The following is a 12,777-nucleotide window of genomic DNA, read 5'->3' as shown; positions in this document are numbered from 1 at the left end:
CTGATTTTGGGTTAGCCAAAGAACCTGGAGAAAGAGATGAAGATGCAGTAGTGTCGCCTTACAGTCAAGGTACTCTGAATTTTATGTCGCCGGAATCTGTGATGAACGGTAAAATCAGTGCTGCTATGGATATATGGTGCATGTATCATATGGTTACTAGGATGCGTGATTGCTGAGATGTGTGGTGAACCGCCTTTAGAAGGGATGGAAATGAATGCACCAGATATAATTCCTAAGCATATTTCAATGGCCGGGAAAGATTTCTTGATGAGATGCTTTATTAGGGATCCTATTCAAAGATGGACTGCTAAGAAGCTGCTAACTCATGAATTTTTATGTTCCAATTATTCACAAAACAGAAGTCTTCTTACACATCTTTTGATGCATCAAAATCGACAATGTCCAGTCGTCAATCGTCACTGATTGCCTATTTTCCGGTAAAGGGGTCAGATTTGCTGTACTGTTCTAACTGTAGTAACCAAAATCTGTTCAATCTGATATTGAGTTATTTTGATCGATTTCAGCTCGTTCAAATATATACCGATTATGTTATCTTTTAGTATATGATTTGAATACATAAATAATTAACAAAGTGCGAGTAATGTTTGTCATACGCATGTTTGACTCTATATATACTGTTTAACTGTTGAAACTTTTACTGCTGGCTTCAACTATATAGTGAATATGAAACATTTGACTGCAAAATGTTCCAATTGCTTTCCTTAAATGTAATACATACATATAAATATACGTACGTGTGTGTGTGCGTGTTAAAGCAAGCATGAGATTTATTTCTTCATCTATACAAACATCCTCTATATGTTGGGCTCCAGTAATCTGAAGCAGTGTTTTCATGGTAAACTTTTGGGGTACAAGATATTGGAACTAAACATAAACCTCTGCTCCTTAGATCAACCTTAATATCTCCTTTCTGCTCTTTTCTATCCAAGCTGCCCCATGGATCCTAGGATATGATCACCGCGAACATAATTAATACATATAAAACTAACTTTAATATCATATTTCTATTTTAACGTTGAAAGCATAAATATTCTATAGAACTTCTTATTAACTACCTTATGAGAGTTGGGCTTCATGTAAGGATTACTCAGTAACTGAAAAAGAACACAAATTAACAAATAAAAGCTTATTAGCATCTTGTAAACATATATAATGGTAACTGCAAACTTATTGAACACGGAATATTTAAATAAATAAAAAGATACTCGGATTCCATGTGGTGTTTACTTTCCATACATTGAATGTTTTAGAAAAGAAAAATTGAGGCGACTTTTCACCTGCACTTGTTCTTGTAGAAAGTTGATGTATCCAATTGCTTCTAGTAAAACAGAGGCCGTATCAGTCTGAAAGTCAGTCAGCCAACATAATGGATCATGTTAAATCAAATTTACAAAATAGTATAAAAAAGAGAAGATATAATTGGACGTCAGGCTCACTAGAAAACAAGCTTATTTTTAGTGCTATCACTACCTTTCCAAATGGCGACACAATTTGTTGAAGTGCTGTTATCCTGTCTCCTAGCTTCACTTTTGGGGCGTGCATCTATATAAAAACTTAATCCAGTCAGTTAATTTCTCACCCCGTAATTATAAGCAAGGCATTAAAAAAAAAAAGGATACTTAATATTTTTAAAGTTGTTTTTATATATACTTCAAAGATGCATCGTACAAATGACTTTGTTTTTCTAATTAGTTTTTGTTTCATTTCGAAAATTAGGTTATATATATTGTTTAATTTGTGTACCTTTACAGATGAAGATGCAGAATTTTCCAGCTTAGGCTTTTTCAACACTGCAGTACTGTCGGACGTTTCTTCACCTCTTTTCTTTTTTCCCTCGTTTGCAATCCCTTGTGTTCTACCGTTTCTGGTTCTTGTCTGCATTTGTTTGTATTCTTAACGATTAATGTGAAAGTTTTCACAGTTAACAAACAAAAATAAGGTAATAAATAAAAGAAGTAAGGTTGATAAATATGATTAAGCTTAATTATATATATACCTGCATAGAATTTGCAGCTTGGAGCCCTTGTTTCTTGCAATCTGATAAATTCAAGGGACTAATAAAACCGGGCTTTGATGATGCATGGATGTCAATCAAAGGCTTGTTTAATCTGCCATAAGTAATGCTACTTGTGCATGGAAAATGAGACATGGATCCATAAAAGTTGTCAGCTTCCGTTGATATTGAACTGTTAATAGGGCTGTTGTGAATATGATACCCATTGCTATTGTTACCAGCCTTGAAAGCCCTTCGAAAATACGAACTTGGAGCTTCCATATCTAGACTTTGGGTCTCCATTTTCACATCATGATGATGATTACCATTTCCATAACATGATAGAAAAATTGGGTTTTTGACTGTTGCCATTCCACAAAAAGCAGCAGGCGGCTGCAAAGAGGTCTGATCTTGGGATGATGATTTTGGATTAATAAACTGTGGGGGGTTGACTTGAGGGTCTGGTGGTGCTATGGACCAGTGGCTGACCATGTTGGACAACTTGGTTAACCTCTCACTTTCGCTTGAGCTTTGTTGATTATTATCAGTGCTACTGGTATCGAACCCCTCGTTCATGCTTTTGATAAAATTGTTGAAAACTGAGGAGTTTGAGAATTCCCAATTGCCATCTATTTTCTTTAAGTAGTCACAAGCAGGTTCAAATATTCCAGCTGCTGATGAGTTACTCTTTGACGATATTGCCTCTAATAGGTTGTTTCCAATATCTGCGCCGTTGCTCCCAACATTTCTGCCGAAAACAATCCAATGTCATTAAGTGCTAAATAAAATAGTCAAATAAACAAACCAAACATGTTATGTGATTTGATTTGCAGACTTTCGAAAAGTAATAAACGAAGATATGATTTAGTTTGTCTTAATTACCCTTTGAGACAGTAATTAAGTTTCGAAGATATGATTTAGTTTGTCTTAATTACCCTTTGAGACAGTAATTAAGTTTAAGACCTAAAAGCATAGTACTATGAGTTCTTTGTAAGTAAATGTTCAGATAAAGGAAGCAAGCAAACCAGAAAATGCTTCAATTCCAAGTTTAATTCAATTGAATATACGATTGTTTTTAAGAAGGGGATCAAAAAAGTCGCTATTCGATTTTCAAAATCTGTAACTTTGGGATATATGGTGCAAATTGCAACAAACAAAAATTACTTACGATAAAACATTGCTCCAAAGCTGATTATCGAAACCATGCTCTCCATTAATCAACTCATTGGACGGATCAGGATCCACAGTTGGTTGTTCAACAAGTTGACGCCTAGTGCCGCTACCGCCCCCGGACAACTCGTCAACGCTAGTTAACACTGACTGAATGGAAGCATTAGTCAAGGAAGTAGAGATGGAAAGTACATCATCCTGATCACAGTTACAAGTATTGGAATTAGGGTTTTGATGATGATGCCAAGAACTAGGGTTTGTAGTCCATGAAGAAAGAGAGCTTGCGTGGTGGAGATCCCACCAATTGTGCAGTGTAGGCGAAGTGGAAGTGCATTCCTCAGCCATATCTGTAGTGGGGGTGTCCGTTTATTGTTTTTTCTTTGCTTTGGTGAGATTTTGGCGGATTTAAAGACTACGTTTATTGTTGGTACTGAAGGGGCGTGGGATAATGGCCTTTATAAGATTTAAGATGGATGGATCAATAATATGGGGAGACAATAAACAATGCAACGTGAGTTTTCCACTATGTAGTTCGTGGACAATTATTATATTATTCATCTATTCCTGCCCTTCAAGAACTTTGCTTTTCCCCCACCTAATTTAAACAAATTTTCTCCATTACAGATGTTTTAATTATATCCACACGATATAAATACGATATATAAAAATAATTTAAATTCGACATTTATATACAAATGTTTTAAATTTTATATAATACAAATTATTAAGATATTATAATTATATAATTATATAATTATAATAAAATATATGAATTTTCAAGTTTAATGCATTAATCTATTCCTCTCTTTCTTTGATCTATTTCAGTTATTATTATATTAGTAGATAAGGTTGAACTGCTTGCAGGACACCATAAGGTTGAACTGCTTGCAGGACACCACCATTGGCTAGCAAGAAAATAAAAGAAACCTATTAATTTGTACGGCTGACGAATACCAAGAAAGGCATTTGCTAGAATGAATTAATAAATGGATTATATGGTTTCTCAATTATTCTTCAAGCTCTTCGGTTTAGAGGTCAATTCCTTTACTTTAATTAGATGAAGAGGGAGCCCAAAAAACTTGAGATTCTTGCATCAAAATATTCCTATATATAATTGAAAAATAGAACATATCCATTTTTCTTCTTGTTAAAACCAATTTTTTAAAAAAAGGGATCGACTTTATTTTGAAAACAAAAACAAAAATGGAAGTCGCCACCAATCCTTTTTTCGAGGTGTGATCGGGTCACCTTATGATTGATCGTTTTAATAAAGCGTTTTGATTTACTAAAACAATAATTTTGGTTTACGAAAATTAAGAAAAAGGGTTCGGGAGTCGATTACGTACGAGGAAGGATTATCACCCTCGTAACGCCCAAAATTGGTACCCAATTGATTAATTAATGCCTTAATGTCGAAAGTTGAAGACTCAAAAAGAATTTAAAGTATGATCCATTTTTTAATAAATTGAAACGAGCGTTAAAGGCCTTCTTGTCTCAAGATAACAAAATGTCACATCCCGTTAGTTAGGACACGACATTTGAACCCTCGAAAATAAGCTTACCCTTTAATTGCTTTATTTTTTTTAAAGTACTTTGACTTTCAAAAGGGAGGTTCGATGGTTCAGATCTGAGGAAAAGAATCGAAACTCGTAAGTTAGGGCAAGACCTTCTCAAGTTTCTAAACGCAAAATCTTATCTTTAATTTCACTTAAAATTCATGTATTTTGAAATTCAAAAGGATGTTTGACTATTTAGATTCGATGAAAAGAATCGAAACCCCGTAAGTTAGGGTATGGTTTTCGAGTTTCTAAATACGAAAAATTGCCTTTATTTTTATTTAAAATTCATGCATTTCAAAATTTGAAGGGATATTCGACTACTTAGGTTTAACGAGAAAATCGAGACCCCGTAAGTTAGGGTACAATTTCTCGAATTTTCTAAATACGAAATATTACCGGTTTTCTAAATTTTAAATTTTTTACAAGTTTGGATAAAAATGTATAATATTTAAAATGGTTCATGAATGAAGTGAGATATTAGCGAAGAACGATGATGAGTATGTTAATAAAACTACGTATGAGAATCATATAATATACACTATTTTAACACTAACTAGCACCATCAAATGATAAATTAAATAGTGAAAATGATAAAACACATACACATAAGGAACAATGTCAATCGAATAATAGAGCCGAAAACATGAATAAATGTAAAGGAAAATAATTTGTAAAAGATCAAAAATAAAGAAACAAGTTAAAGTGAAAATGAAATCATGAATATAATTTGAAATCGAATATATAAATAAATAATAATAATAATGATAAAATATAAAAAGTACATAAAAAATAAACAAAGGAACTTAAATTATTAAAAAGGGTTGAGGAAATAAATAAATAAATATAATGTAATGTAAGTTAAAAAGACATAATATTAATATTAATGAAGATGATATTAATAATATAATAAAAGTCTAAAGTTTTAAATCTATATAGAAGGATATGGATAAATAATGAAATGATAAAATGAAGTAAATGTATGTAAAATAGTTGATAAATAAAAACGAAAATAAAATACAATAATAATAGTTACAGTAATATAAAGTTAATGATACAATAATAATACAATAATGAGAAGCATAAAAGAAAATATAAGTATAGTAATAATAACACTAAATTAATTAATAAAATAGTAAAAATAACTAAAGGGGTTAAAACGAAATTAAAATGTAATTGTAAGGATAAATAATAAATAAATAAAAGAAAAGGGCATAATAAAAGAGCAATAATGAAACACGCGCAAAGGTGGAGGACTAAATGGGAAATTTTTTCAGTCCTCGAGGTGTGTCGTTTTGCAATGGACCAAAATGAAACACAAACTAAATTACGCGGGGATTTAAGGAAGAAATAAAAGAAACAACAAGGGCCAGATTGTAGCGCACCGCAAAAATAGAGGGACCTCGCGCGCAAATAGCCCATAAATGAGAAACGCACGGATCCCCCTGGAGCGGGTTGGGTCGCGCGGGTCAGAGGCCTAATACGGCACTGTTTTGAGGCCACTGAAATAGGCCCTAAACGACAACGCTTCACTAGTCTTATAAAACCAAATTTTTAAAAAAAAAAATTCATTCTGCCCATTTCTTTCTAATTTTTTTTTCAAAAACCTAAATCCTCTCATACTCCCTTGACAATGGGGTCTCCTCAGCACTCCACCTTACCGCCGCCGTGGCCAGTGGCCGATATTGCGGAAGGTGGGCTCTTTAGCCTTGTTTTTTAGGCATTTTAGAAGGTCGAGTCGTCAGAACCCAAACGGGAAATAAGAGGCGGCTCACAACCTCTCCTTTTGGGCCCGATTTCGACGACGGAGGAGATCCCAACGTCCTCGTGACCACCGAAAGTCAGGTGAGCCTCCTTCCCTCTCTTTTTGTTCCGATTAGTACTCTTTTATCAATGAAAAATAAAGCAGAAAATCAAGTGAAAAAAGATAATAAAAGAGTCAAAAAGAAAAAAAAAAGAAACACCTTTTTAAACTTTCAATTTTTTGATTGATATTCTCTGTGTATTTGTGCGGAGTATGCGTTCGTAAACAATTACAGTCTCTTTCTCTTTGGGCTTTATAGCCGAGAAAAAATAAAAATCAAAATACAAGCTTTTTTGCTATTTTTCTTTGTACTGTTGTATTTGTTTGTCCTCTTTTTGTGCAGGTACGGAGGCCAGTTGGCGTGGTGGTACGTGGCAATCGGCGTGGGGCGTACGAAGGCGAGCTAGTGGCCGTTAGGGTTCAGGGTTTCAATAGTCTGAAACATTTTGGGCCATTTGGGCCTACTTTTGTGGTTAGGCAATTTGATTTGTTTGGGTTTTTGTAATGGAGTTTGGGTTGGAATTGGTTTATCTGATTTGAGCTTCGGACTTTGGGTTTGTTTGGGTCTACGTAATTGGGTCTTAACTTTTAGGGCCAAGTCTTTGGTTACTGTAATTTGGGCCGTAGGTTTTTGTAATTGGACTGCAAAATTGGACATTTAATTATTATTTAGTTTATTATTATTATATTTTTTTATAGCGGGCCGGGCAAATTAGGCCTACTACACATCTCATTTATGTTTTTACTAAAGAAAACTCATATTTGTGTTCATAAAAGAGAAAACTCGTACTTGTATTTGAATTTGAAACATATACATTTACAGCATGTTTGGTTGGGTGTATTGGCCCTAATCGATGGGCCCCATATAATCCCCATTTAATCTGTTGTTTGGTTGGTTGTATTACCATTACGTCCCAAATCTGTTCCTTCCCTAATACACCCGGTCCCGTAATAGCTATTCCCCCCATCCAGCGCCGATTAGAGAATCCTTACCCCATTTCTTATTTTCGTTTCCTTTTTCTGCCCTCATAGATTTCTGCTTCTTCTTCCACCGGCATTGCAGATCTATCCTCATTTCTTCTGCTTTCATAACAAATCCTCAAACATTGTTTCATCGGAGGCCGATTTCAGGTATGAATCTTTGCTTCAACATTGTCTTCGGCTTTCTCTGTTTTAATTTTTCTCTTATTTATTCGTTTTTTTCGTTTGGGTTTTCTTTGAATGCAAGCTTTTGTTCCATGGATTTGTTATCTCAATCGGCTGACACTTCATCAACGCTCCCTTTAGGGTTAGTTTCATCTTCGCCGCAGTTTATACTGGGTTACTATTGCCCGGAGATAGGATCATGGGATTGGATACTCCATCAGGAGGGAATACCAGTCATGGGTATTATACCCCACATGGTAGAAAAGTATCTTCTGCTTCAATTTTCTTTGAGAGTTTGCCATATAAAGTGAATCCACAAACTGGGTATATAAATTATGAGAAGTTGGAATAGAGGGCGCTTGATTTTAGGCCTAAGATATTGATTTGTGGTGGTAGTTCGTATTCGAGGGAATGGGATTACGGAAGGTTTCAACAGATTGCGGATAAGTGTGGTGCTGTTTTGCTTTGTGATATGGCTCAAATCAGTGGACTTATTGCTGCTAAGGTCTGCAAGCTGTGAAGAACTGTAATTATTTGATAGGTTATTTGCTTTATGTGTTGCACTAAGGCTTTATTCATGATTTATAGCTTCTGAAATATACCTGTTTATCCTGAAAGTTTTGGTATTCATGTGGTAGAATTTGCCAATTTTCCTGAAAGTGTTGTTGCTCTTGCAAGAGAAAAGGCTGCTGAATTGGAAGATTTCTCACCGACTTCAATCATTTCAACTGGTGCTGGACAGGAGGTTTGGCTGTTATTTTTTTTGTTATAATACTTGTCACAAGGCTATAATATGCCTGCATTCTGGTTCTGGACATGCAAAGCCTTTTGTTTAGATGATTTTCCTGCTTCAACTATGGTGTTTGGACTCCAGCTTCTTTTTGTCTTTTCTTTGGATGGACCAACTTCGCCTTCTGTTGTTGGATGCCTCCCTTAAATTAGTTAATAGCATTGATATTACTTGCATCAATACAGTTGGTAGGACATAGGACTACTATTATAACTTGCCTTCCAGTGGACCATCCATTCATTTCAAATATGATGTTCATATATGTTGCTGTTTGCTCCGAATGTTGTAGCTAAAGATAAAAAATTGGCATTACCTAAGGAGAGGTGATCGGTGTCTCTGGTAGCATTTCTCATTGCTTAAATTCATAAAATTAATAACACAGTAGACCATGTTGAGAATGGTGATGAAGCCGATTGTTTTTCATTGTAGCACATATATTTGAGTTATATATGTATATAGTTTAGCTCTTATTCTAGAATTAGTTTGCTGTCATCAGTTGGAAAATTGCCTATGCTTTTGAAAAGGAGCTTTGATATGCCCTTTTCATCTAGAACAGTAGTTGCTTGGAATTCTAGACTTGCAACTTTTATTTCTTTTCCTAAAGTATTCATGGCTGGCCTTTTTTTGGTATATCTCCGGATACGAGTTTGAAGATGTCTCAAAAAACTTAAAAAATTGAACATACTCGAGTACGAGTAGCATAGCTTGCAAATGCGACTCTATGGTACTCTTATTTATATGTGTAGTTGGTGATGTTGAAATGGATGACTCATTAATATATCAGAAAGTTAATCGGTTACTACAATGTTTAGCTCTTTCTTAGTATTTTGAATTTGCCTATGTGTATAATGTGTCAACTGATGCTACTGGTGTAGAACTTAAGGCTAAAACTAAATTTTATATGATTTCTTCCAAGAGTTGAATAAGATGAAATTACTTTTTTTTTAATCTTTGCTTCTTCTTTGCTGGAATTTACTTTTTTTTTATTTGGAAATTATTTGTTTGGTTGTTGAAAAAGGAAGGGAAACTAAATCATGATATATGTATATATTTGTTTGGATAAATCATGATAGTTTGTTTTTTTGTTATGTTGTTTAACTTAGTTATTTGGTGCCAGAGCTGAAAAGCCGAATCAAGAAGTACTTTGAAGGGGATGAAGAGGCACTCCCTTCAGTTCTTGAGGCCATTTTGCGTAGAAAGTTAGCTGGGAAGCATGAGGAGACCGATGATGAATCGATGGATGAATTGGAGGTGCAACCACGAGACGATGTGGATGATGAAGAGTTCGAGTCAGATTTTGATAATTTGTACTCGACTGATGAAGAGATACTTGCAATGTTTTTGATGAAATAAAGTGTGGATAGAAAACCTGTCAATACTTGCAATGTTTGTCCATAATGTTTGTAAATGAGAAAATGACCCTAGTCTACATCATTTCTCAAAGCCTGCGATTGCATGTAAATGTCACTAGAAAGCTGTTGCTAAGGCTCAAGAATCTGTTTTATAAGTCAGTGTTGGTTGTTTCAAGTTCACTTTAATGTCACTCTGTTTACTGCTTTATAGTTTAACTTTTGTATGGTAAGTGATTTGTATACTAGTTGTTTTTCTTGAATATGCATGCAGAACTTATATATTAGAAGTTACAAACACAAATTTGCTGCTTGATAACATATAGATCTTTTTTTTATAGTTTACCATGGTTGCTTTATGCCTATGTGATTGTTCATAGAAAATTTTTTTTGGAAGAAGCCTATGCTTGACATTTGTTTAATCCATGTTTTCTTAGCAAGTATCTACATTATTAATCTATATTATATAGTATTATATATTATGATTTTATTAAATTCATATAAGAATATTTAATATTAAGAATTTTATTAAATTATATATTTTTATTAAATTATATTTAATAATAATAATTTTAAATTATATTATATAGTATTATATATTATGATTTTATTAAATTCATATAAGAATATTTAATATTAAGAATTTTATTAAATTATATATTTTTATTAAATTATATTTAATAATAATTATGTTAAATTATATTTTATAGTATCATATATTATGATTTGAGTAAATTCATATAAGAATATTGATTATTAATAATATTATTAAATTATATATTTTAATTATAATATATTTAATAATAATTATGTTAATTTATATTTTATAGTATCATATATTATGATTTGAGTAAATTCATATAAGAATATTGATTATTAAGAATTTTATTAAATTATATATTTTAATTATAATATATTTAATAATAATTATGTTTAAATATGATTAAATTATTTATTATTGATATTAATAATCTTATTAAAATTTAAATAACAATAACAATAATCATTTACCAAAACAAATTTATGGTAAGGGTATTCTAGTCATTTTAGTTTTTTCCATTATGCTATTACACCTCTATTCCATTCAACCAAACACAAGATTACTATTACGCCTCTATTCCATTACATTCAACCAAACAGTTGATTTGCTATTACACCTCTAATCCAATACACATCTAATCCATTACACCTCTAATCCAATACACCTCTAATCCAATACAGCGAACCAAACGTGCCCTTAAAATCTTTTTTTGTCACATGATTGCACTATTTAACAATTTGGTAGCACATATTATGGTTTCAACTAGCAATCATACACGGTTTAATATTATCCTTTGTATTCGAAACATGATTTAGCTTGACATTAGTCCCTCTTCACAAGTCCTAAGCTAATCATTGAAACACCTTTTGTTTTTTCTCGGAAAACAACGATTTTATTGGACCACAAAAATAATGAGATCACAGTTGTTTTAAACAAAATTAACGAGACACTTTTATAACGTAAAAAAAAATATCTTATTCAAATATATAAAAAGAGGAATAGATTTAAAATTCAGATATCAACGTTTTATAATTATTTTTTTTAAAAGAAAACTGCATTGTTTTGTATTTAATTAGTTTTTAGTATTTCTTGCATGTAAAATTGCTAAATTTAGTTTTTAATTAATTTTTAAATAATGTATTTTAATTATTGTTGTCTACATTAATAATGATAATTTCTCTTTAGTTTATTTTTAAAAAAAAGGTCATGAGGAAAGATATTTAAACTAAATTAATAAACATATTTAATAATAGTGATTAGAAAACAATTATTGAAATATGATTTTGTTTTCAAAAACAAGCACAACATTTTTCACTTACACCAAGTAATAGATAAATAAAAAAACAATTTTAAGAGCACTTGCTTCACATAATATAAACTTATATAAAAATTAAAAAATATATCATAATATCATATTACCTCATCATCATTGCTGTTCAAATATGATTTGATATTTCTTATTTGAATAACTATTTTTTTATAATTCTAACTTACTAATTAAATATCTCCATCTTTTTATTGATAATTATTTTTAGATGTTACTTAATTATATGCCTAATTAGCAAATGTCATTTATAAAACTAATATTATATTTTAAAGGTTATATAACTCTTATTCAAATAATAAATTTAATTTACATCAATAACCACAATTTTGAAAAAACTAACACAATTTTTTAGGTCAAATTATTTTAACTAATAGTTATATTTAAATGATAACTATAATTATCACATTTTTTTATATTTCATACTTAAAGTTTCATCTAACTAGTAATCCTATTTTGAAATTAGTAAAAAAATTAATTAATAAATAATTATTTTAAAATTAATTTAATAATATGATGAAAAAAAATATCGCCGTCAATTCAAATATTTTCTCAAAAACATATATTTTATATATTATAGATAAATAGATAAGATAATCATCATTGAGTACAAAAAAGTTAAAAGTATTCTACAACCCCGTGAAACAAGAGGGTGTCATTACTTTAGTTAGCCAAGTATAACCAAGCTAGGTTTTGCGCCGCTTGGTTTCCTCCTGCCTACATGAAAGAACCGAGAGGAGATGAAACGCCGGAAGGAAATTTGCGCATCATTGATGAAAGTTCCAACTGGAGAGCTTAAACATATCCATCTGCCGTCGTTGAAGCTTCCAAATAGTACACAAATAATCACTTCAGACTCCACCTCTTTGGAACCCGAATTAATGGTTAATTCAATTGATCAGAGACAAGTCAATGGCTTAATAGGGAACTAGTCAGTTAAACTTTCTTTTTAGCTGTACACAATTAACTATTTCAGCTAAATTAATTTTTAACCTCCTTTATGAAAAAAACTGACAGTAAAGAACTTCGTTTTAGATGAGAATTCCAGAGTCGTCATTTCTTACGTTGTTGAAAGGACCACGA

The 12,777-nt window shown here is 31.9% G+C and overlaps 1 protein-coding gene across 3 annotated transcripts; it reads right to left on the bottom strand.

Moving 5' to 3' along the window:
• Positions 1–593: 593 nt before the first annotated feature.
• LOC107897758 (transcription factor bHLH111) lies at positions 594–3,650 on the bottom strand. Of its 3 annotated transcripts, none has more exons than XM_041103925.1 (7): positions 3,183–3,650; positions 2,018–2,762; positions 1,765–1,896; positions 1,492–1,563; positions 1,299–1,339; positions 1,077–1,115; positions 594–964 (listed from the first exon to the last, which is right to left on the bottom strand). In XM_041103925.1, the coding sequence occupies exons 1-6, from the start codon at positions 3,527–3,529 to the stop codon at positions 1,109–1,111; spliced, it is 1,344 nt and encodes a 447-aa protein (XP_040959859.1). In that variant the 5' UTR covers positions 3,530–3,650; the 3' UTR covers positions 594–964; positions 1,077–1,108. The 3 variants fall into 3 exon arrangements, with proteins under 3 accessions (XP_040959859.1, XP_040959861.1, XP_016678820.2); XM_041103927.1 differs by having other exon boundaries at positions 1,299–1,336; XM_016823331.2 differs by having other exon boundaries at positions 1,299–1,364; positions 3,183–3,642.
• Between the last annotated feature and the right edge of the window lie 9,127 nt (positions 3,651–12,777).

This window comes from Gossypium hirsutum, chromosome A03 (assembly GCF_007990345.1).
Source record: "Gossypium hirsutum isolate 1008001.06 chromosome A03, Gossypium_hirsutum_v2.1, whole genome shotgun sequence".
Lineage (NCBI taxonomy): Eukaryota > Viridiplantae > Streptophyta > Magnoliopsida > Malvales > Malvaceae > Gossypium > Gossypium hirsutum.
The sequence above is the reverse complement of the archived record's forward strand: the minus strand, read 5'-3'. Positions and strand labels throughout refer to the sequence as shown.